The sequence below is a fragment of the Strigops habroptila genome, chromosome 18, assembly GCF_004027225.2.
Source record: "Strigops habroptila isolate Jane chromosome 18, bStrHab1.2.pri, whole genome shotgun sequence".
Classification (NCBI taxonomy): domain Eukaryota; kingdom Metazoa; phylum Chordata; class Aves; order Psittaciformes; family Psittacidae; genus Strigops; species Strigops habroptila.
This window is the reverse complement of record NC_044294.2, coordinates 634,653-660,093: the sequence shown is the minus strand read 5'-3', so window position 1 is coordinate 660,093 and position 25,441 is coordinate 634,653. Positions and strand designations below refer to the sequence as shown.

Here is a 25,441-nt window from a genome sequence, read left to right as displayed (position 1 = left end):
CCCCCTGCGCATGGGGAGATGCCACCAGGCCCCGTCTGCCAGCTGCTGGCCCGGGAGATGGGCGCCCGGCCGCGTGGGGAGCGGGACGGTGCTGGATGCATCGGGAATGTCACAACCCAGCCCAGAGGCGATGCTGCTCCCCAGGGCAGGATGCAGTGGAAGTGGGGACCGGTGCGAGCAGCCGGGCAGGGGTGCGGGCAGGTAGCAGAGGTGCCGAGATTCCCATGGGGATGGATAGCAGTCACCAGCAGGCTGGAGGAGCTGCTCCAGCACCGGGGCCTCCTCCAACCATTGCCAAGGAGGCCCCAAGGTGCCAGGACATGTCTCATCCCTTTGCCGATGGGACGAGGGGAGGTGTCGGGCTCATGCCCCGTGCTCCCACCCTGCACTTTGCAGGGATGCAGCGGTTGCGGGTCCCAGGCATCCCCTGCAGATCACCCCCCCGGGCAGGGGAGACAGGGCTGCTGCGGGCAGGAAAGGGTTAAAGCGCTAATTGAGGTGAGGACCCACCCTGCCCCATACGGCGTTTAGGGAGGATGCTCCGGAGCGGCTCCGGGGCCGCTGCTCATCCGGTTCATCGTCCCCGTCTCGTCGCTGGCGGAGGCCGGGGGCCCCCCCGCGGCCGCGGGCCCGCAGCGCCCCGGTCCCTGCTCGCTCGGATAGACCGGTAACAAAGAGGCTTGTCCCCGTCCTCCCTTCAGGGGTCTGGGCTCGGGCAGAGCGCAGGGAGCTGAGTTTAGGGAGCTCAGGCTTGGAGACGTAATTACTCACTGCTTTGTTCTTACAGATACTTAATGGTGTAAAAAGACCCGGGTGGGGGCAATCCCAAGCACAGCTTTAGGCTGGGAGGAGACTGGATGGAGCAGTCCTGAGGAGAAGGACTTGGGGGTGCTGGTCAATGAGAAGCTCCCCATGACCCGCGTTGAGCCCAGAACCCCCCCCGTGTGCTGGGCTGCACCCCCAGAGCGTGAACAGCAGGTCAGGGAGGGGATCCTGCCCCTCTGCTGCGCTCTGGGGAGACCCCCCCTGCAGTCCTGATCCAGCTCTGGGGCGACAGCACAAGGGGGACGTGGGGCTGCTGGAGCGAGGCCAGAGGAGGCCCCGGAGCTGCTGCGAGGGCTGGAGCAGCTCTGCTCTGGAGCCAGGCTGAGAGAGCTGGGCTGGAACGCGAGGATGGGGCAGGTTCCCCAGCCCTGTGCCCCAAACCCAGTGCAGCTCTCAGCAAACCCACTCTGAACAAATGAAGTTCTCAGAGATAATGACCAGAAAGGATGTGCCCTGCGTGTCACCTGCAGCGATGCACCGGGCTTCATGGAGCTTCCACAAAGGTCTGTATTGTCTCTGCTTGGTCCTGGGAGCGTGGAGGAGGTGGGAGAAGATGTGGACCTTCCCCTCCACATATTGGAACTGCTTCTGTGGCTTCTGTGGGAGCCAAGAGCACCCTGTGCATCGGGCTGTGAAGTGCCACCAAAAACGTTAGGGGCTAAATTCTCAGCTAAGGCAAACTGGTTCAGGGCTTCTAAAGTCAGCGGAGTGGCACCATTTGTCCCAGAGGAGGCTGTGACTCTGCATATTTATATATATATTTATATATGTGTGTGTATAGATATATTACATAAATATATATGTATGAAATCATTTCGGACCCATCGGAGCCAGCATGCTGTGCTCTGGCGCAGGGCCGGAGGGGCTGGGAAGGCGGCTGCTCGCCTCCTCCTGCTCCACCAGCTTCGGTTCACAAATGGAAAGAGAGTCTTGGGTTAAATGAGAACTCACACACACACACACACACACACACACACGACACGGTGCAGGGGCTGTCAAACAGCGGCGTGATGCAAGTCCAGGGGTCCCTGAAGAGATCGGATCGACTGCGGCCAAAGGAAGGGGAAATAAATAACTGCAGGGGAAGCAGTGGAGGGGATCTCGCTTGCGCCAGAGCTGACCCCAGCATCGCGTCCCCTGTGTCTGCCCAGGCCCCTGTGGGCACGCAGGGACAATGTCACAGCCCTGCTCCGTGCTGGCTGGGCTGTGGTGGGCTTGGGAGAGCTGGTGGGATGTGCATGTCCTGCTGCGTTCACCTTGGACCCACTTCCTCCTCCAGCACATGCTTTGCTTTCGCTCTTGCTCTATCCCAGGACTGAGATTTTGCTGTCTTGGTTGTCAAGGATGAAAGGGAAACTCCAGCCCCAACTAACCCCTCTCTTCTTTCTACAGAAAGTTTTCATGGAGCTGGGTTTGGTCCAGCTCAATCCTTCCCCCAACAGAAACCCTTCCCACAGACCTTCAGACCAGACTGACACTTAAAAAACCAGTCAGCACCCCATAAATAATCAGTTTCTTCCAAAACTCCTCTTCGTTCCCCATCCCACCCTCCTAAAACATCCCAGAGGACCAATGGATCCCAGCTTCGACACGCTGCGCTCCAAGTGCTCACCGCTGGCTGCAGCGAGGATCGAGAGTTGGGAAAGCAACTGAACTGAGTGTGTGAAGAAGCAACCTGAAGGCTTTGGACCACGGTCCCCCCAGCCCTCTCCTCTGCAGGAAATGGAAAGCCCCCCGGGGCTGCAGCAGCCCGGCTGTGGATCAGCTGGGGAGCAGGACGTGCTCCAGGAAGTAGCTGATGGAGTCCCAGTGCTTCCAGAGGAAGAAGAGGAAGAGGACGAGCAGGGCGGTGCTGAGGATGCGCATGCGGGTCTTCATGAGCGGGGTGATGAAGTTGGCGATGGTGGAGACGAAGACGAGCAGCACGGCCATCAGGGCCAGGATGACGTTGATGAACTTGCCCAGCAGCGCCCGGGCGTTGGCGTTCTCCACCCCTTCCAGCTGCACCACTTGCTGCTGCTGCTGCTGCAGTTCCAGCTTGGTCACCCGTGTCAGGCAGGACTCCACCGCCTCCTGCAAGGGACAGCGCGTCAGCAGACGGAGGGACACCCCCTTGCCCACCCTCTGGCCCAACCCAGGGTCCCTCCTTGCCCCATGGATGGAGGGTGCAGAATGCTCTGAACCATCACACTCTCCTACCTGGATGTCCCGTGCCCTCTCATAGGACTGGTAGGCCACCTTCTCCTCCATGCTGGCCAGCTCCTGCTTCAGGTTGGTCATTTCGTTCTGGTGCAGCTCGGTGAGGTCGTTGAGCTGCTCCTCCAGGCGCTCGTACCTGCGCATGGGGGGTGGAGGGACGCTGGGGCAGGCAGGTCTCCCCATATAGAACCTCCTGCCCTCCTTCCCCTGGCAATGGGGAACCTCCCCAGCCCCTCTGACCCACCTCGCTGCTGGCTGTAGCTGGTTATGATGGCTGAAGGGAAAGCATTGCATGGGTCTGGCAGGAAGGAGGGCAGTGGGGACTGCAGCTCCCCGTGTCCCTGGTATGCAGGGCTTAGCTGGACAAGCCCTGTGGTCTCCAAAGAGTCATGGAATGGTTTGGGTTGAAGGGACCTTAAAGCTCATCCAGTTCCAACCCCCTGCCACAGGCAGAGACACCTTCCACTAGAGCAGGTTGCTCCAAGCCCCCTCCAACCTGGGTGATGTGCTTCCACCCTGGCACCCACCCATCCCTACCTGTACCGCTCCTCTTGCAAGCACTGTGTCATGTAGGTGTAATCCCGTTGCAGTTGAGCCTTGAGGTCCTCCATGGAGTCCTCCAGATGCGTCTGGCTGTCTTTGATCTCCCGGAGCTCCTCTAGGATGGTGTCAAAGTTATTGTGGTGGCTGTCCAGCGTGTTGGACTTGGGGCTCCCCAAGCCGCCAGGTCCTGCCCCTGAGTTGCTGCCACCAGCCGAGCCGGAGGTGGCACTGGAGCACTCGTCATCGCTGCCGTACTTGGGGCTGGAGACCAGGGTGGCACTGCCGCTGAGAGCGCGCGAGGCCTCCTCCGGGTGCCCATCGTCCAACGTGTCCTTCAGGTGCGCGATGTTGTCCGCGCTGCCGAACTTGTTCCGGATGAGGCTGGCAAACTCCCGGGGCTTGGAGACCACGGCGGTGTGCGTGGCCTGGGACAGACCCGAGAGCCCTCCCTTGACCCCTTCCACCACGCCGCCGCTGAAGCCGCTGATGCTGGAGCGAACGTTGGCACCCACGTCCTTGAGACCCTGGTGCATGTCCCGGAAAACATCCTTGGGCTGCCGGGAAGGGCCGTTCTGCTCGATCTCCTTCAGCTTCTTGTGGTAGTGCTCCAGCTTCTTGTGGAGCTGCGCGATGGTCTGAGCCGACTTCTGGTTCTTCTTCTCGAAGACCTGCTTGATGCGGGACGCTTGCTGCTTGTCCGCGTTGTTGGCCAGCTTCAGGTACTCGGCCACGTTGTCATCCCGAGCCTCCTGCTCGATCTTGATCTGCTCGGTGATCTTGAGGATCTTCTGGTGCAGGTGCTCGATGGCAGCTTTTGTCCTGTGCGGGTCGGGGGTGCCATCGGGGACGTCCAGGCAGATGGTGCCATCGGTGTCGCCGTGCCCCGTGGCAGAAGGCAGGCTGAGCGCGGTCACATCCCCCTTGTCCAGCTGTGGGTGAAGAGAGAGGAGGAGGATGCTCGAGAGAGAGAGGTAACGCCCTGGGGAGAGGGTAGGAGAGAAATGGGGTGCAGGGACAGAGGGAACAGGAGACAAGAGCTGGGCAGGAGAAGAGTTGACCAGAGCAATGGCTGCATCACCAGCAGGTCATGGAGGGGATTCTCCCCCTCTGTTGCGCTCTGGGGAGACCCCCACATGCAGGCCCTTATCAAATCTCCCACCAAAGCAGTGGTGAGAGCACGAACTGAGCAACCCGGAGGTATTTTAGTCTCATTTTCAGACTTCGGTTTTTAGCCTCCTGCACACAGGAGGGTTTTCAGCAGAAGAGGAACTGCCACAGCCCTGGTTTGTGGGTGTCTCCTGATCCCCAGGGAGCAGCAGGCTGCAGGAGCAGGGACTCTTTTGCTTGCATTTCCAAGGTTTCTCATTGGCAATGCCAGACTCCTCTTGCAAACACAAGCTGCCGCCTGGAAAGCTCGGGCACAAACCCATTCCCATATTACAGATAGATAGAAAAAGTGGAGCTTTGGGAGAGGAAATCACTTGCCTGAGGCCACACTTGGACACTGGCAGAGCCTGGACTGAGAGCCAGGGTCCTGCCTCCCACGCTCTGACCTGGCCGTGCTGCTTGAAGCAATAAATCACTAAATCTTCCCAGTTCCTGGGGTTTCTATGCAGAATCTTATGCAAATCTCAGTGGTTGTATAAATGGCTCCTGGCATCTAATTAAGAGCTGCTTGAGAGTTAAATACTGTTGGCAGACCCGAATAATGTCTAATTTCCATCACACTTTCCCCGAATGACCCTTTAATAGGGATAATGCTGCGAGATCATTACTTAGGAGTGTGTTATCACCAGGAAATGCCTTGTGCAGGAGGGAGGAATGTTCTCAAGATGCTGCTTAGGAACACTCTGGTCTGCAGCAGGTCCCGCACGGGGCTGGGTAAAGCAGGAACAAACACTTCTCTCCTGGTATTTGCTTGCATCTCCTCCTTCCCTGGTGCTGCTGTCCTGCTGGGAGCCCCAGATGCTGGTGCTTCATGCCAGGGTCTCAGCATGGAGAGAGAAGGTTTCACTTTGGTTTCTTATCAAAGGGCAGAAATTAGATGCAGGAAACAGACTTTTTTGCCCAGATCTGCAATTCTTTGTACAGGGACAAACCAGACAGAAGGAAAAGGCAGCCTCGGAGATGCTGAAAAGGGAAAGCCCAACAGAGGGGCGCTGAGGGGGAGAAGTTGCTCAAGCTTTGTTTCCAAAGAGGGGAAAGGTTTGGGAATCACCCAAACCTTTGCCCCTGCAAAGCTGCTCTCTGGGGTTTATTCACAGGAGCATATTTGGGAGGGCAGGAGGGGTGGGGAATGGCACGGATCCAACGCTGCTGACCCGTGTTGACATGCCTGGGGTGAAACCTTTCCCCGAGCCCCACTGAAAGCTCTGTTTGCTCTCAGACACATCATGGGAAAGCCACATCAGGTTACTGCTTTGAAAACAACCCCCCCAAAAAGACAATACCGATCTCTGTAGCATTAACAGACACTGCCTGCTAAATCCCAGCAAGCCTCAATGACTGCGCAGTGGATTTAACAGAGGGATTAATAGAAGGCACACTTTCCCTACATGCAGAAAACCTTCTGGTTCGGCACATTGAAATGAAAGGGCTGTTTCCTAGCGCTTGTTTTGCAGGCAGGAGAGCAGGGGCTGATGTGGGATGCGGGAGGAATGCAGGACGCACGAAGAGAAATTCTTATCAACAGAATTCAACCCAGGAGAGCTGAGATATGCAAAAGGCTCAAGCTAAGAAGCTGAGCAAAGAGGACTTAGAGGGCCACGGCTGGGCACAATTATGCAATGCTGGTTTCTTTGGATGGAACAAAGCCTGGTGGCAGGTGAGGAGCCTGGGGCCCAGCTCGTGGCCGTGGCCCCAGCACAGGGCTGTGGGTCTCTCAGCACACCCAGGGCTGGAAGGGATTGAAACCCATTGCTAAGAAATTGCACAATTATTGCAAAGTTCAGAACAAATCTCTCAAGACGCTCCCTCATGCCCTGAATTATTCCAGTTTCCATCCCCTTTAGCCTACTAGGAAGTGCAGTGGATGAGCTAACACCGAGGCTCTTCTCCATACCGACCCCGAGCAAGGACTTTCCCTATGAAGTGTGACCATGGTTCCAAGCTGAAGTACAACATGAGGATGAAATAGCTGCAGCAAGGACCATGTGCACCTTCAAGCGTGGAGAACAGAAGCCCCACTGAGCTGCAAGGGAATGCTGGCATGCAGGGCAGACCCGGGAGCTGCTGCACTGCGCTGGCCCCTCTTGCTCAGAGCACTTTATGGGCATAACGTGGGACAGTATCCACCCTGTGGGTTGGTGACTGCAAATCAAAGCCAACACGACAGGGGCTCTGGGTGTCCCCACGTGCATTCACAGCTGGAGCAGAGCTGTCATTCCCCCCTGACCGCGTTACCCATCCCAGGGGTTGAAAATAGCAGCAGGAGCCCTGACTCACACTTCCCACCCTCCTGTATCAAGCCTGCAGCAGGGACCGGCGCAGGCAGCCCTGTGCCCCCTGCGTGCTCCCCTGCCACCCCTGCATGGACACAACAGGCCGGCAGCAGCTGCCTCTGCTCATTTACCAGCTTGGGAACGATTTTCCTTACATAATACAGGGAGGAAGAGGAAGGGTTTCAGCTCGCAGCGGAGCTCCCAACCCCTGCGCCGGCACGGATCGTGCCGGTGGGTTTCATTCACCGAGCACTAGCAGCGGAGGTAGGTAAAGCCCCCACGGGTCTCTCTGCCCATCACCATCCTCCCCATGGTCTTCTCCTCACCCCAAACGGCTGCCAGAACCTACCTCCATCGCGGGCAGGGCTTGGGTCCCCCGGGGTTAATCAGTGTGAGCAGCTTGGCTGTGTCCCTGCTGCATCCCGGAGCCGGGTAGTGACGCACGGGCAGCGCTGGCTGCCATGGCCAGGGCACAGCAGCAGCTCCGGCAGCAAAGTTTGGGGGTAGCAGCGAGGAGGGAGGAGGAAAACCCTCCCGCAGCCCCCGTCAGGGCTGGCCCCGTGTCCCCGAGCGCTTCCCGACCGCGCCGGGATTGAGCCGATGGCTGCGGCGGGATTGCTGAGTCGGGAATTGTGCCAGAGCTGTTTACAGCTCTCAGCGACTGGAGCTTTCAGAGCTGTAATGCAAAACCCCCCTCGTCCCTGTGGCGGGATATTCACACGCCTCCAGCCCCATACGCTGCCTGTGCCCTGACGCAGGGGGTCGGGACGGGCTGTTGTCATCTGCTGTGTCACGTACCAGGACATGAAGCCTGGGAGAGGCAGAAAGCACAAACCCCGGCTGGGACCGACACACGGGACAAATACAGTCGTCAAGCAAGGAGCTGGGAAGCCTGAGGGAGCTAAAAGCCACTTGTGCCAGGACCTGGTGGTGTCGTGACCAACACCGTGCACTGGGATTGACCCGCATCCAGCCCACTCACACCACGGAGAGTGATAGGGAAGGCTGCACCGACCCGATTCTGATGTGGGAGAACAGGCAATGCACAGAGAACACATCCAGCCCACTGACCAGATACCAGTGTTGGAGATGTTAAATGGGACGTCCAAAAAGCAAGCAGGGATGACAGCAAGCTCCGGGTCTGCAGAAGCTGGTGGCAATTTGGAGTCACCCTGCAGGCACTGCATTTATGCTGGGGCCAGTGGAGCTGGTGAGGGGCTAAAGTGAGATTCCTGGGTGGGAAAGGAGACCCAGAGCTGTGCATTTGAGCCCAAACTGATGGGGTTGCACAGAGCAGGGTCGATGTGGCCAGTGCTGCAGGATCAAGCCTGGACAAGAGCAATGGAGGGAAGCAGAATTCAAGCCCACAGGCTTACACTGTGCCAGACCAAAGCCCTGAGTGCACAGAGCTGATGCTGGGGCTGTTTGAAACAGCCAGAGATCAGGGCACAGTGCAGCCACAGACCAGGGGCTACATGAGGAAGGGTCATTTGCAGCTCTCTGGTTTAGCTATTTCTCATTAAAAAACCCAACCAAACAAGAAGACAACAGCAGCTTAGGAAGTATTTTCAGCCACACAGTGAATTGTACAGGCCGGACCGATGAGCTGATCGTGACCTAGATGCATGTTTAATGGGGAAGACTGTGCTGCTCCCACCGCTGAGACAAGGCGAGCACCGCTCAGCCTCCTGCTTCCCGTCACCTCTCGGGCTGCCCCTCCATCCATCCATGCCCTGGGAGGGGAACCTGCTGCACTGGAGAGGCTCTGGGTGCAATGCTGCACCTCTGAGCGATGGTGTTCAGCACTGCCTGTGCTGGAGCTGGCCCCGCCTGGGTTTAGCAGCACACAAATCACCCTGACCTGGCAGGGATGGATTGGGAAGGTTTGGTTCCACAGCTCCACAAAAGCACCATCCCTTTGGTCCCCTTCTTATCCCGCGAATGGAGCTCCCCTAAACCTCACCACAGCCACCAAACACCCTTGCAATGCCGGCAAAGCTTTCCTGCGGGAATGCTTCCCTTCCGGGGCTCTGACAGCTCCGGAGCAGGGGCTGCCTGTGCTGCTCAGATAACCTGACTGCTGTGACAGGAGGAAACGGGCACAGCAGCAGCAGCCTCGCTGGGGCTGCTCGGAGCCGGGAAGGCATTTCCTTGGATCGCCCACAGCCTTCAGCCCTCCCAGCCTGTGCTTGCAGCACTGGATACAAGGAGCAGGGAGCAGGCAGAGCAGGAGCAGGGTGTCATGGACCGATCTGTGACGTGAAGCTGCCGAGGCACAGTTCAACACCACTAAAATCCTTGGATGCTTTTAGCCCAAGCTCTGCCTGCTGTGGCCCCAGCTTCCTGCCCTGGGTATCCCCAGCCATGCCCGGCAGGGGTTTAGATGCGACAGTGTTTAGGAGCAAGGGACAGGCTGCACCAAGCCCCCTGCGTTTCTTGGTCTGTCCTCTCAGGAGGTCAGGATCTCGTAGGCGAAAGCCTCCTCTCCCCATCTGGCTGCGACATGCATGAGCAACCTTTGTGCATGCCAGTGCTGAGCCCCTTTCCTGTACACTCGCCCATCAGCAGCGGGCTGTGATACCACCCGTACCCAAAGCACAGAGAAGAGCAGGTTCCCCAGGAAGTTAAAGCCCCCAGGAGCAGAAACCAGCCATGCCTACCATACGGTGCTCAGCCTTGACAGGGAAGGGTGAGGAAAGAGCAGGGACCGTCCTGGTGCGGCACCGACACTCCAGCCAGGGTGGGTTTTGCAGCCTGGCCAAGCCCTGGGCCATGGATGCCTCTGGGCAGATTACTGAGGGACGTTCATCTTTGGTTTAATACCTCTCATAGCATCACTTCTCATTTTAGCACAGGAGCCAGAGGTCACTTCCCATCACTCTCAGCAGGGTGGGAAAAATCCCCAGCTGCACAAGATACTCTGGAAAACACCCTCTGCTTCCCATTTCCCCCTTTTGGGGCTGCCCCAAAGCCCATCTGCTTCCCTCACAGTGATGTGCCTTTGGGGGCTGCCAGGCACAGCCCTGCTTCCTGATAAAAGGACTTGATAAATGCCAGGATGCTTGGGATGAGATTGTTATTCCTTGGGCACCTCAGGCAGCTGGATGCAGAGGAAACTGCCTGTTCTCAGCTCCCCAGCACAAGGGGAATTTTAGGAGTAGCAAATAATTGCAGAAGCAAGAGCGGTGCCTGTTAATGCCCCAGCAAAGCAGAGGTGCAGCATCTTCCCTCCCCTGCATACGATGCAAAAACCCTGCTGGCACGGCAAAGCAAATCTCTGGATGGTCACGAAACCACAGCACATTCGGTGTGTGCTGGTGCTGGGTGGTGCAGAATCCAGCCCTGACCACCTACAGAGTCCTGGTCCGAGCATCTCGACTAAGAGACAGGTCACCTGGTGATGCCACACAACACACAGAGCAAACATTAGGCTTGGGCTTCGCCTTTAGGGGGTGGCAGCTGGGGATGGGCTTAGCATGGAGAAGCAGGGAGGAATTCCGGCTGAGCTGCACTAGAGTGCTCTCAGCCGGGCTGGGAAAGCTGCATACGGATTATTGGGAGCCAGGACACTGATAAAGGTGAAGATCTGCAAAGCCCACTGCTCCTTAGCCTCATGTTCCTGAGTGCATTTGGTGTCCAAAGCAAGTGGCTTCTTGGCCAAGATCTCAGCCCTTGCAAGTGGCAGCTGCATAGAGCCCAGCAGCAGTCTGACCTTCGCCTGCAGCTCCTCACCCCTTATTCCTGGGCATCCCGAGTCCTTGCCTTGCCTAAAGAGCAGGAAGGAGAGCAGAGGGGAATACTTACAAAGACACCCAGCAGAGAATTTAAGAGCAATATCCTTTTCCCCGGGCAGGATTCGGGCGGATGCAGTTCTGGCATGAGGATGCCCTGGTCACTCCTGCAAAGCGCCTGGCCGGTGCCCCGGGAGGCGGCCGCATCCTCTCCCTCAGTCATGGCTGCGGCGAAGGGGCTGAGGATCACACAGCGTGTGTTTGCAGAGGAGGCATCCGAGGCTCTGAGGCAGCCAAGAACAAGCAGCACAGGCTGGCGAGCAGGGAGGGAGCCCGGGGGAGCGGGAACAGGCTGGGTGCCACAGGGGCCGGTCCTGCTCCTCCACAGTGTGCTGGGAGATCCAACAGCACCGCCAAGCGCTGCCTGCCTGGGCTGCCGCCGAGCGCTGCGGGCCCTGGGCTCAGCTGGGGTGGTGCCACCATCCCACAGGGCTCTCGGGGGCAGCAGGAGGGGAATGGATCCAGGTGGGCAGATCCCAGGATCCATCCCCTGGGCTTAGGGAGTCCCTGTCTGTGCCCACCCCTACCCAGTGTTCCCTAATCTAACACCACATCCTCCAGGTTGGGGACCGTCCCTTGTGCTTGCAGGTCACCAGGAGGGACACCTCTGCAGGGAGGACTCAAGGACCATCCCTCACGGGTGACGCTGGTCAGGGCCCGGCCTTCGCTTGGAGCATCTGGACAAATTCCCCCTGTTGTACAAGTAGTGGTACTGCTCTTGCTGGGTGACACAGCATTAGACCCACGAGCAGCACCCCCCGCCCGCGCTGTGGCCGGGTTCTGACACCTCTAACAGGGTGTTTGTGCATCTGGGGGAGGCTTTTCAGCAAATTTTGTGTGTTCGAGGGGGAAGCAGGGAGAGGCAGAGCGCAGCGAGGCGAGGCGAGGAGTCACAAGGCAGGACCCTGCTTTGCTCATCCTGACTCAGGAGCCAAATCCTGCTCCCAGGGACAACCCTTCAGTGGCAGGGGATGGGCAGGATGGATCATGGCTAGGTCATGGATGCTTGCTCCTCAATCCTGCCGTATCCACCTTGTCCATCCATGCAGATCCCTCAGTCTAAACCCAGGGCAGGCGGCATTCCCAGTGCCTGCCTGCCATGGAGCGGGAGCTGCTGGTGGGCTGGAAACAACAGCCATATGTCAACGAAGGCTGAGGAACACGCTGTCTTTTGCTAGGAGGTGAATCAGTATGAGAGCCTGATATTCTTCTTCAGCTGAATTAATTAAGCAGCAATCTTGAGTATCTTTGTCTTCACAGCTATTATCTGCTTTTCCCAAAGTGCTCATCGAAGCATCATCCCAACGGGAATGAGGGAATGAGCTCCCACCACCACCCTTCACTCACACTCTCATTCTCCTGTGACACGTGGGGAGGTGGAGAGGTGGGAGCTGGCCTGGGCATGATGCTCTCACACCTCCAGACCCACGATGCAGCCAAGGTCAGCACTTCCCCCCCCAAAACCCTTGGGGTGCTGGTAGGGTCTCCGCACATGGATGCTCCGGACCCATCCCCTTGGGATGCTGCTGAGGGGATGTGGGGCCAGAGGGCTGCAGGCAGCACAGCTTTACCACCACCATTCCCTCTATTCACTTTTGCAGTCACCGCTGGCCTACTTTAGCTCCTTCCCCTGGGATTTTAACACCAGAACTTGCACAGAGTTTGGGTGGGAGGGGAGGATGCGCTTTGCCTCTGTCAGCAAATCCTCCTGAAGAGATGCAAGGGGCTTCCCCAAACACATGGAAGTGTTGGCTCTGGTTCCCACCTGGGGAAACTGAGGCAGGGAGTGAGGGAACACCACTGCCTGCAAATCTCCTGCATGGGTTAGATGTGGACACCGCAACCAAAAGCAGTGAGACTTGAAGGTCCCGTGTCCCTTTAGCTGTGCCAGCTCCTCGGGGTGCTCAGCACCTCCAGAAAGCAGGCTGCCTGAGACCCGCTGTGGGTAACCAGAGCTGTAGGAGGTGAGAAACCACATCCCTGCCCTGAAACTGAAGGCGATTGGATGCTGGTGGAGCCAGAGGGAGCAAGGACTGAGCTGGACATGCTGTAGCCAGAAAGGAAACGCCTGGGCAGGGGAGATGAGCTTTGCCTGATGGCCCTGAGCTGTCCCACAGCCTCCCGGCCACCGATGGGCCACGGCCACCCCAGGGGATGCTCAGGGACTGCGGGTTTCTCCCCGCTGACTCTAATCCACCTCACCCTGATATAGCCACTGACCCGCTGGGCAGCTAAATTTAGCGGGATGAATCCCGCCCTGTGGCAGCAGGACGGTGGGGACGGGGCCATAAGAACAGGTCCAGGACCATCGGACCACCTCCCACAGGCTGGGCGGGCAGCAGGGGTGTGGATGGAGGAGATAGGAGTAGGGAGATGGCACACTCAGGCTCTGAGCCCATGCATAAGCTCAGCTCACAGCCTTGAGGCAGCCAGACTGGCCCGTGAGCCCAAAGCAGGGATGTGCCATGAACACCCTTTAGTCCCCCCATTCCTCCCCTGTGTCTCACGGGAGAAGCATCCTGGTCAAGGAGGCAGAGGGGGGGCCCCGGGGGGGCCGCGGTGGCAGCTGGTGCTGTCACTTGTGAGGGACACCGAGGGCAGAGGGGCAGGAGCCAGCTCCGGCCCCTCGCATCCTTCGGGAGATGCTCGGCGGGGCTGAGAACTTCCTACTCGTGACACTTGTGAGCGGATCCCCCTGCGGTGCCGGGGGAACGCCGGGCACGGACGGACGGAGCAGACACCGCGCACACGGGTGCGGTAACGCTGCCCTCTAACGGCCACCGGCCGGCCCCGCTCCAGCCCGGCCCCGCGGGCTCCCCCCGCGCTGCCCAGTGCTGGTTGCGGGGGGCTCGGAGGGCCCCCCCCCAGGCCCGTCCCAGCGCGGGGTCTCACCTGGACGTGGACCATGCCGCAGTCCCTGCAGGCCTCCGTGCAGCTCCCGGGCAGCACCACGCACAGCACCCCGCGGCCGCCCCGGTCCAGCTCCGGCCGCCCCAACGGGGATAGGGGTGTCCCCCCCGGGGTGCTTTGCCCCGCCAGCACCGGAGCTTGGCTGACCCCAGCGCTGCAGGGGCCGGGGTCTGCGGGGACACCCCACAAGCGACCGCCTGCAGCTCCAGCAGGGCGCTGGCGGGTCACCAGGAGGAGATTAGTGAGATACGGAGCAGGCTTCCAGCGCGCTCCCATCACCACACGCGGTCCCTGCCCCAACCATGCCACTGCCACCACCGTGTCCGCAAGCCAGCACGTCCTCGTGTGAACCACCACCACCACGTGCTCCCTCGGATACACCAACACCAACGCGCACCCCAAATACGCCACCTTGCTTTGGCTAAGCACCAGCCGCGCATGATGTGACACAGGAGAGTGGATGCTGGAAATCCCGTGGTACCCGCAGCCCTGGAGAAGGGACTTCCCCAGCTCATCGACCAGCAGAGATCCGTGTTGCTGCAAACCAGCGAACATGGGTCCCACGGGCACCCACTGACCGGCTGCGGCTCTTGGAGCACAGTCACGTACAGAACCTCGGTCCCAAGCTGCGTGCAATTGCGGGCAGGAGGCGGGGGGTGTCAGAGTCAGTTCGCCCTCATCCAGAGCTCTGTGCACACGTAAGGCGGGTGGAGTGCAGGGTGGAAGGATGCAGGGGAAGCCATGAGCACAGGGTGGGCATCACCCTGCAAAGCACAGCCTTGTCCCCAGCGTGTGGCGCGGGTGACAGGCCAGCAGCCCCTTTGGGGGCCATGGCTTGGTGATGACCCCCACACTGGGCACAGTGCTGCCAGGGCGGGCAGTGCGGGGACACACGAGGCATCTCTGGGGTTACACCATGAGCCCCAGCGAGAACCAGTGCCTGGTTCTGAATGCTCAGCCTGTGCCATATTCCCACCCGCCTCCTCCAGCCGCCCCATCTGCTCCCCAGCAGCTGCCTCGTGGGGGGACTTAGGGGGTGCAAGGAGGAAGAACCGTGTGTGCCTGCCTTCAGCAGGGCAGAGGGTGGCCCAGTGCTGGCGAGGAACCAGCGCAGGTGAAGGTAAGGAAGGGAAAACTGCAGGAACCCAATTACGAAATAAAAGGGAATAGAAATCAATAGCTGTTCAAAAAACACTTGCTGAGGCTGAGCGATCCCACAAGGGATTAACCCAGCGTGTGCTCAGGCCCTCATGCAACGGGTGGAGAAAACAGCATGGCATTTCTGGGGGGAAACTGGGGGCAAACTCAGTGCTGGGGTCTGACAGAGCAGAGCCACGTGTGCTCAAGCCTGGCAGCACCATCCATCCCCGAGGAAGAGGAGCCTGTTTGCTGCGGGCAGGAGGCTAGGGGAAGATAATACAGCCTGACAATATCACACAGCTCTTGTTTCTCTAAATAGGTTATTTTTCCACTGCCTCACAAAGGCCCCAGTATCGCCTCTCTTCTTATTACTCTTTGTGTCATATGCAGTTAATTATTCATGCCCTTTGTGCTCCTCGGGGGCTGGACACAGACCTGGGAGCTTCTGTCCTGGTGCGAGCTGCTTTAGCTCACAGCATCAGCCGTAACCCCATGGGGCTCAGAGGGACCCAGCTCCTTGCAAGGCCAATGCCACAGGCCAGAGGGATGGAATTTTGGCGGCTGATACCCAAATTAACAACCTGGATGGCTCCTGGCCCTGCTCAAGCACTTGGTCCGGGTGCAGCGTGCCAGTGGGGTGAAGCAGGGAGTGCCAGGGAAGGGGCAGGGAGTCCTGATTTGCACGTGGTAAAGTGGAACAGAGGGACCTGGGCAGCAAAGCTGCTGATTACAACGATGTGTTTATCCTCTGGGACCAGATTCCCACATCCCGGCGGTGGCCCCATCCCCACGTGGCTGTGGCAGAGGAGCAGCATTGGCACCCACTGCAAGCTCTGAGCGTGAGCTGCAGCTCAGCACTGAACCCCCCGAGAGAAAACAGAAAGGAAAAGTATCTGTTTGATCCTCTTTCCGTTAGCTCAGAGGGCAACAGGAGTCTCCAGGTCAGATTTCTCTCTCGGTGCCAAGGAGAGACAAGCGGCTGGGGAAGGGGAACACATGGGGAGCATCACCCATAGTCCCTGCGCTCACTGGGTCCCACTGCTTGGGGGCAGCACACGGACTTCATCCCCCTGCTGCTATCCCACCCCAGCAGCTCCGCCACCCTATCGCACAGCTACTCCTGCAAAAGCCACCCAGCCACCAGCCAAGAGCCCCTTGGTGGGTGCCAGAGCCTGCCTGGCCACCTCCCCACGCCACTTTGCCAATTCACTGCTGGTATTTTCAGGTAAATTAAGAAAAACAAACGAAAAAAGGGATGCTTCTGGCCCCCAGGGCTGCAGGGAGCGGTTTTAGAGAGTGACGCCCCCAGAGGTCCAAAGGCCAAGGAGAGGAGCCAATCCCAAGGAGAATCCCACGGGCACCCAGAGCACCTCTCACCTCATCATCATGCCATGCAACTGCGCTAATCTCAGCTGTTTCACAATGAACAGGGCTAAACGCTGGATGGAAACACCACCCTCTCTATCAGCTCTGCACAAGGGTGCTTTAAAAACCACTTTGGACAGGACCCATTTGCAGCCACTTGGCCAAACTCTTACAGACACCCAGCGCTGGGCTGCCTGCGATCCCCTCCAGCCCCGTGCCGGGGTCCCACTGGGCACAGAGCTCTTGACAGGTCCCTTTCTCTCTTCCCAGATCCCACTCTGGGAATCCAGAGCCAGGCATGTCCCTGCCTTCACTTCTCTGCAAGAGGAGCATCAACTCCAGCAGCCTCAGGACTTGACTCACTCCCTGTCAGAGGCTGCCACCGCTGTCCTGCACCCCCAGTGCCACCAGTGCTGCCCCGAGGGACACTCTGCTCCCAACAGCACCCAGTCCTGCCACAGCTCCCCAGCATGTGCTCATGCCCCGCAGCCACCCGGGGATGTCCCCACGGTACCTTATCGGCCAGGCACTCGGTGTCTTCGGTGAGCAGGTAGACAGCGCCGCTCTCGGCCAGCAGGATGGCAGTGTCGGTGGTGGAGGAGGACCTGGGGCGCCCCTGGTGCTGATGCAGGATGGCGGTGAGGCTGCTGTCCTGGGGGGCCTTGCGGATGAGGTGGGGGCTCCCTTTCTGGGGCTCCAGCGAGCCGCTCTTGGCGCGCCGGCTGCCGCTGTGCAGGCTGGTGCCGCGCTTGATGGAGGGGCGAGAGCGGATCTGCTGCAGCACCCGGTTGAAGGCGGTGGGACGCGCCGGGAGGTCGTGCAGGGACATGGCGTAGGACACACGGTGCATCTCGGGGGACCTCTCCTTCTCGTCGGGGGAGTCGTGGTCGGACGTGCCGTAGTGCGGCGGCAGAGCATCCTGCGAGTTCTGGTGCTCCCGCTCCCGCGACCGCCGGCGGCTGTGGAAAAGGTGCTTCAGGCCATGGCCAAACATGGACCCTTCGGAGAGCTGCTGGATTTTCTGTGGGAGAGGAGAGAAAACAACCCCTGTTACTGCCAGGAAGGGATGGCATCGCCCTGCTTCAGCACACACAGTCCGGTTGTCGGTGCCCACACCAGCACTGAACCGAAACACAAAGCTCAAGGGCTCTAATAGCTTCTGGAGGGCTCTGGTGACCCCACGCCAGCCCAAAGGGAAACAAGACCTGCTTGAGCACTTCACTGTATACCCGTGGAAAAGTATTAAGCATTAGTGGCCATTTGATGGCACACAGAGCTGAGCATGGTGGCTCAGGACATCTCAAACTATGCAGCTCCAACAGCGTTCCCCATGCTGGAGCACCAGCTACCCCTGAACGCAGGAAGAGGAGCAGAAAGAGCCTTCAGAGCAATGGAGGTTACTCCCAGCCTCAGAGCCTTGGCCACACTGCAAGAGCCACCCGCCCTCTGGAACAGGAAGGATCAGGGAGGGCTTTTCCCTGGGGGATTTTCCATGGTTCCTGAGCACAGCACAGACCAGGCTGGCCTCGCTTATGGAGGCGAAACCGCACTTCGTGGCCTGTTGCCATCAAATCCAGTCCCTGCTGGGCAGCGGCTGGTTTCCAGGGGCATGCTGCTCCCCCAGGGTTTCCTCTCCCAGGGGGCTCAGGCTCGTTTTCCCACACGGTTTTCCTCGGGATGGCTCCTGGGAATCGGGGAGGCCGCAGCAGAGTCATGCAATATGGATGGTGGAACAGGTCGTGCTCACGTTACAGCCGGGTCACTCCGGAGCGGTTTCCCCGCAGTCACTGGAATGCCCAGATTTGCATCCCTGGGAGATCCTGGCTGGGTGCCCTCCGCAATCCCTTGTGGTGTGGGCAGCAACTTCCAGCATCTGCAAAGGGCTCAGTGGATCCCGGACCCCACGTCTATGGCAGCTACCAGGCAGCAATTAAATGATCTTGGGACATTGAAAGAGCTTCTCTCCTCCCAAAGCACCCGCAGCTACCGGGAACCCAGCACATCCCAAGGCACAAGCCTGCCCTGCTGCTCTCTGTCTGGGTTTTGGAGTGAAGCCGAGCACGCTACCTTTGAGGACGCCAGTTCTGACCCTGCTGACGTTCAGGGGCATTCAGCACTGATTTACTGTGCCTGGGACTCTCCCCAGGGATGCTGGTTCCTGGAACTGTAGCACTGCCATTTACTGGTGGCTGAAAACCAGCGTGAGATGGGCACAGGACTGGGAGCTACTTGGCAAAAGCCCTGGTTTGTAGCAAAGCAGTGATATTTGGGACATCACCTCCAAGAGCTGCAGAACATGGAGGATTTCATGGCCATAAAGGACTCCTCGAAATCCCGGGCACCGAATCACAGACTCAAAGGATGGTTTGTGTTGAAGGGGCCTTAAAGCTCATCCAGCCCCAACCCCTGCCACGGGCAGGGACACCTTCCACTAGAGCAGGTTGCTCCAAGCCCCTGTGTCCAACCTGGCCTTGAACACTGCCAGGGATGGGGCAGCCACAACTCTTCTGGGCACCCTGTGCCAGCACCTCAGCACCCTCATAGCAAAGAATTAAACCCACGAGTTCCAAATCCATATGGGCCTAATTCTCATCACACCTGTAATATTGACAAGGAATCAGCAATTAGATCCTGTGTCACTAAACACTTTAATCCTCCTGTTATCCATTCCCAATGAAAATACCTATCCTTTCGGTTTTTCCTAGAAAATACATAATAAATCTACGGTGCTGAATTGCTACTTTGGGAAATAGTGATTTAAATTTTATTCTATTTATAGAGTCTCTATGGAAACAGAGGCAGCATTAGGTAGGTAATAACTATAAACCCACAGATTTCTCCCATCAAGGGGATGGCACAGTTAGCCCTTTAGAAGGTCTACATGAAAAGAAACGACCAACTTCCTTCCTTGAGTGTAACCAAAATGAAGGTGAAGTCAATAATAAAGGAAATAAAGGAGAGGAGTTTTCCCTCCTCAGATGGATTCTAGGCCCATCTGATAGAATTCACCTCTTAAAAGAAACTCCTTGGGTCCTTTCCAAGTGTTAAAGAAAGAACCTTTCATGGGCTCTGCAGGTGAGACTCCCAGTGGAATGAGAAGGGATCTGCAGAGGGAAAAAGGGGAGGGAAGCAGAAAGAGGCATCCCAGCATTGCTGTTCTGGGCTTGAACCCCTCCTCGTCAAGCTCAAGGCTTTTCTATATTAAAGAGTTGTTGGGAATAGTCACAAGTGTTATTGCAGAGCATTTGCTGATGTAAAACCTCTGTTTTCTCACGTTACTCCGGGATTATTATTGCACTTCCAAAGCAGCGGCATTTTTCTGGCACGAAACCACTCGTGGCTCAGAGCAGAGCATCTGCACGGGCTATTTTGGAACAGCCATTGCTTAATAAGTGATGCAGTGGATACGGAGGCTCATTTCTCACTATAGACAGCTGTAAACCACTGAGATTAATACAGAGACAGCTTTATTTCTATTGTCTTTTCCTTTACCGCAGCCAAGGTCCCCCACTCAGTGGCAGGGACTTGTTTCCATGGACTTCAAAGGAGCAGCTCCTGCTTCATGTCCCATGTAAGTGGATCAGTTCTTGCCTGTGGGGTCAAGCCCAAGGCACATGGGGTGTGCACCCTCTGCCTCCTTCTTCTGTCTTTACCCACTGATGGAAAGTGATCACTGAAATGACACGACCCCCTCGTACCCATCCCACCACCCTGCCTGCATCCAGAGCAGAGTCCTGGCCCTGGGGGGACACCGTGGGGACAAACCAAGCCTGGCCAAGAGCTGAAAAACACCCGTTTTAACCCAAACCAACATATCTTGCAGGAAAACAGTGGCTTGCATGATTGTTTTGTCTGGAACACTGCTCTTTGGCAATGTCCCATGGAAGAGCCAGGTGCTGCCCTTGCCCACTGTGCAGGGATGCGCATCCCTCCTTCCCGCCTGGGCCATCCTGGGATCTCCAGGGCCGGCGTTCCTGCTGCTGCCAAACGGCCACACAGCCTGAAGCCTCCCAGTTCCTCACTAACTTCCAGCTCTGCCCCGACATCCAAACCTCTTACTCGGCTTTCAGACATGCAAGGAGGGGATCTGGTTGCCACGACCTTATGGCACTGCCACATGCTGCAAAATCCTGCTTAATTATCATTGTGATTAATTATTCATATCCCTGGCTCACCCAGAGGCTCCAGCCAAGGCTCTGCAGCTCTTATTGCACAGATACAGCTGAAGACTACCAGACCCCCTTCCATTCTTTCTCATCCCACCCCATCCTATCCCATCCCATTCCATCCCATCCTATCCCATCCTATCCTATCCTATCCTATCCTATCCTATCCTATCCTATCCTATCCTATCCTATCCCAAGCCCTCCTGCTGCTTTCTCCAGCCGATCCTCCCGCGGGCCCGGGGCAGGGACAGGGGTGTCCCCGCAGGTGTCCCCCAGCCCCTCACCGCAGCATCCCTCTCCTCCCGCTGCCACAAACACCAAGGAAAATGTATGGATGTTCTAAAATGGAAAACTGAGCACTCCCCCACACACGCTTCTCTTCCTGGGGCCAGGATGAGAGAACAAACATGTGACAAACATTAGTCACGTTGTTGAACGCTCTACCCAAACGCCGTAGTGACACGCAGCTCCCCAACCACTCCAGAACAACATCTGCAGGGCCAGAAACAACTGCCCAGACGTGGCTCTGGCCATGGGGGGGCTGCAGACCCTCCCAAGCTCCCCACCTCGGGTGGCATTTCCAGGGCGAGATCTTTGCTACCAGATTCCAGAGGAGCCAGATGTGCTCCTGGGGGGAATAATACAGCGAGTGGCAGCCCACGACTGCTTCTCCCACACTGTCACCTCTGCATCTCCTGAATTGATTGCTGGGATGCTGCGTGCTGAAAGGCAGTGGGAAGCAAGGATGGGGGTCCCGGGGGAGGGTGGCACTGTAGGCAGCTGGGCATGGAGCATCCCACTCCAACATGAGTGTGTGTCTGCAGGGACACATCGTACAGCTCCCCGGAGGGCAGCACATCCCGGCCTCATCTCTTGCCCTCTGCTGCGCCTGGCACAACCCCAGGGGGGACCTGCTGTCCCTCTGGATGCACCCCAACAGGAGGATGCTCCCCATTCCCTGCGATCCAGGGGGTCCTGGCGTGCAGCTCCACGCTGTGAGAGTGGGAACCTGCTGGGGTCCCTGCCAGCAGCCCGAGTGCTTTGGATGAGCGATGCCCCGGGAGATGATGGATGCGTCTGCTCCAGGGACTGCGCTGCTCCTGCTCGAGCTGCTTGACAACAGCAGCTCCATCCCGCTCACCGCAGGGAGCCGGCTCACCTTGGCCGTGTCCTTTCCACACCAAAATATGCCTGGAAAACTGATCGTGCGAGGGATTAAATAGAAATGTACCTGAGGGCTTAGAATAGGGGCTGGTGACCTTTATGGGGAGGAGGAGTCCTCACATCCTCCCTGCAGCCTGCACAGGCACCACCATGGGGGGTTTGTGAACCATATTAGGGGGTCTCCAACCCCAGATTCATCCCCTCATAGTGAAAGGATTAAAGTGGCTGAGTGGGTTTGAGCTGCTATGAGGAAATGGGAGGTCAGTGCTTCACCCCATCCCCTACAGCCACCCCATCCCAACCCCATTGCTCAGGGCAGGACGTGTGCTGGGCACAGAACATCCCATGGTGGGACCTCCCCTTGCCTTTCATCTCCCTCCTCCCCAGGAGAGGTTCCCCAGCTTCAGGAAGCCCAGGGGAAGTTTTATGTCCATGGATGTAGGGTTTGGATCAGACTCTGGGAAAAGGGAAGAGCTTTAGGCCAGTGCCTCTGGACTGCTGCTGATCTTGGCTTTCAGGTTCAAAGGACGAAGAGGTGGGAGCCATGAAGACCGAGACTGAAACTGGAGATGGAAATGATGCCAGGCTTCAACTTTCAACCCTCGGCCCATTTGGGAAAACAGAGAGAGAAGGAGAGCCAGGGCAAACACCCAGAGGTGCCTGAAAGCGGGAGTGGGACCACGAGGTGAACACCTTGGTGGTGGGACACCCTGGAGACCCCATCAGCTGTGAGAGGCTGGATGTCTCCTTCTGCAGTGCTTTGTATGGATCCAGTCACTGTGCTGCAGAGCACAGAAATCCCCGCCGCCTAATGTATTTGTGAGCAGAACTGTGTGTCATGGATCTGCTCTGCTCCGTGCCAGAGCTCGCTCCTCTCTTCCCCTAATGGAACCTCGCTCTCGGCAAAGGAGCTGGAGCCAGGGCTGAGGAACAGGGAGCTGCTGTGGATGTGCCGGGGTGAGGGGACGGAGACAGCGCAAAGCAGCCTGTTGTCTCCAGGTTGCCAGCTCAAATCCATCTTCAGCTGGCAGCAAACAACAGCTTACATCTGGTGTTTGTTCCCCATCCACAGGGAGACGAATCTTGGTGTGTGACACCAGGCACCAGCACCAGGACAGCAAAGGGTCCCCCTTGTCTGAACCCACCCCACAGTGGTGAATGCTAGTGCGGGTCCAGAGGGGGTTTGGGGCAGGAAAACCTTAAGGTTCTATTAATGATGCCACTAATTGTAGCAACAGGAGGCGAGTGGCTGAATCAGCGGTGGCTGTGGCGGGGCCCGGCAGTGCGCCCGGCTCCGCTGCGGAACCTGTGGGCAGCACCAAGATGCAATTCTTCATGTGTCCTGCCTGGCAAAGCAAGTTTGAGGTTTCCATCCATGAGGGCAATTAATTACCGAGCTACAAATGCGTTAAAGGTGAACAGCACAAAGCAAACCTGCATTAGGGCATCAATAAAATCAATGGGCGTTTGGCCACTGCTCTTGCTGAGAGCTAGACCAGGCTGCAGATGAGGCTGAGCACCAGCTCTGAGCTGGATGTGCAACCAAGGAATGCCTGGCTCTGTGGCCAGCCCCTTGGGAAGCTGCAGCTCCTTTTGCCCCATGCTCCCACCCTGTTCTGACTCGCTGTGCAGGTGAAAAGGGCCCCGGGTGGGATGGAGAGAGGCTGAATGATGCGGATGAAGCACCACCTCGGTCAAGCCAAGTTGAGCCTCCTCAAGGTAAGGGTGTCCCACCCACCCCGCCAAGCCCTGAGCACCATATCCCCATGGATGTGCTTTCCCCTGGCACCAGGCTCTCCCCTCCGGCTGTTTTTAGAGCAGCAGCAGCTGTACATCACGTCAGCAAAGCCAAAACAGCCTCAGGAGCAGGAGCTGCTGCTCGGACATCGAGGGGAAGGTACCACGTGTCCTGCAACCAACATGAGGCTTCTTGTGCTTAACGCAGCCGAGTTCTCCTACGGGAACAAGGCTTTTGCTTCCTGGCTGCCTTGCTGGAAGGGATGCAGGCGGGCATGGCAGCAGCCTGGCAGTGCCAGCTCTGCTTCCCTGACCTTGACCATGCCGGTAAGAACTTCTAGGCCAAGCGGCAGGCTGGGGTGCCCCACAACAAGGGTCTCCATCCTGGATGCCGGGCTGCCCCTGGATGCCCAAGGACATCTCCCACTTTCGTCCAGGTCTTTTTGAAACCCAGCACCTCCATTACCACCACGGAGTGATCACCACAGCGCCTTTGACAGCGCTGCCACGAGCAGCCCCTGGAAACACCAAAGTTACAAGCAGGGAATCCATCTCTGTGACATCAAACCCCACCAGTGGGATCCTATTGAATAGCCGGGGGTCAGAGCTGCTCCACTTCCCAAACCATGGAATATTTCTGCCTGATTTCCCCTAGGATGGCCCCATCCTGCCCCCCTGCATCCCTGCCCGTGCCGTGCTGCCGGGACCCGGTCCCTTCCCTCCCGCAGCGCTGCAGTGCCGCGGCGTAACTTGTTTTCCTCATGAACCGGACACAGCCCGAAGGCACCGGGAGGAGCAGCCTCGGGGCCATTTACACACTGTCGCTTCCCGGCTGCCGCAGCACTAATCCCGTCGCTCCACGAGCATCTCCCCCGTACTCAGCGCTGGGGTGACTCCGGCTGTTATTCACCGGGGTCTGCACACCCCAGGAACATTCCCACTCCTGGGAGCATCCCCAAACTGGGAGTATCCCAAGGTGGGACTACTTCTTCCCAGGAGCACCCTCATCCCAGGAGCATCCTCATCCTCGGACCATCCTCATTCTAGGACCATCCCCACCCTGGGCGCATCCTCATCCCAGGAACATTCCCATCCCACATCGCCCAAGGTCACACCTGTAGCAGAGCATGGACCAGGGTTTGGGGATCGTGGCACCCCACCAAGGCGTTCATCCCCCCGGGCACCCCACTGGTAACGCCACGGGGTGCTTGCCCGGCTGGTAATCCCCCTGTTGACCCCAAGAGGTCCTCACCCCTCCAGTGACCCCCCGCGATGCTCGCCCCGTTCCCAGCCCACAGGTGCCCGGTGCCACGGGGGCTCACCTTCAGGTCGGGGGGCTTGGTGCGCGGCGGGGGGACAGCGCCCGCCTCAGGGGCCGCCGCCGCCGCCGCCTCCCCGGGCTTGGCCTCCATGGCAGCAGGGCCGGGCGGCTCCCCCGCGGCTCCGGGGTCCTCCTCGGGCTGCCGCAGCTCGTCCGAGCGGCACCGCTTCATACCGGAGCGCCGTGCCCCCGGGTGGCGGGGGAGCCCTACGGCCGCGGCGGCGGCGGCGGGCGGCGCCCGGGCGGCCGCTGCGGGGCCCGCGGGATGCGCGCGCCCCCCGCCCCGCCCGCGCCCCCCCCGCCGTGCCCGGGCCGGGCGGCGGCTCCGCGCCGCGGCGGCTCCGCGCCCGCCGGCACCGGCATCGGCATCCCCGCCGCCGCCGCCGCCGCCGCCGGGGCCTGAGTGGCGGCTGCGCTGGCCAATGGCGGCGGGCGAGGGGCGGGGCCGGCGGCGGTGATTGGCGGAGATTGGCGGCGCGGAGCTGTCGCGGCGCGCGGTGCTGGCGCGCCCGCCGAGCCGGGCCGACAGCGCGGGGACGGGGCGAGCCGCCGGGCGCGGCGGGGCCTTTGTGCCCCTTTTCAGTACACTTATTAATTGGGTTTAATTGTAATTAACGTTTGAACCTTCGCGCTCCCCAGGAGCGCGGCGAGCCGAGCCCCGACCCCGGGGAGCCCGGTAGGACTACAACTCCCAGCGTGCCCCGCGCGGCGCGCAGGCTCTCTGCACCCCTGAACTACATCTCCCGGCATGCCCCGCTCCCCGGGGTCCGCCCGGCCTCCTCCCCCTTTGCCCCACGGCGCTCCGATAAAGGTTCCGCGCAGCGCGCAGCGCGGCTTGCC

General features: G+C 58.9%; 1 protein-coding gene across 3 annotated transcripts; it reads right to left on the bottom strand.

Moving 5' to 3' along the window:
• Positions 1-1,565: 1,565 nt before the first annotated feature.
• On the bottom strand, positions 1,566-24,995 carry TMCC2 (transmembrane and coiled-coil domain family 2). Of its 3 annotated transcripts, XM_030473314.1 has the most exons (5): positions 24,603-24,995; positions 16,728-17,234; positions 3,562-4,496; positions 3,025-3,160; positions 1,566-2,898 (listed from the first exon to the last, which is right to left on the bottom strand). In XM_030473314.1, the coding sequence occupies exons 1-5, from the start codon at positions 24,771-24,773 to the stop codon at positions 2,587-2,589; spliced, it is 2,061 nt and encodes a 686-aa protein (XP_030329174.1). In that variant the 5' UTR covers positions 24,774-24,995; the 3' UTR covers positions 1,566-2,586. The 3 variants fall into 3 exon arrangements, with proteins under 3 accessions (XP_030329174.1, XP_030329175.1, XP_030329176.1); XM_030473315.1 differs by lacking the exons at positions 16,728-17,234; positions 24,603-24,995 and adding an exon at positions 10,812-10,992; XM_030473316.1 differs by lacking the exons at positions 16,728-17,234; positions 24,603-24,995 and adding an exon at positions 7,357-7,696.
• Positions 24,996-25,441: the final 446 nt, after the last annotated feature.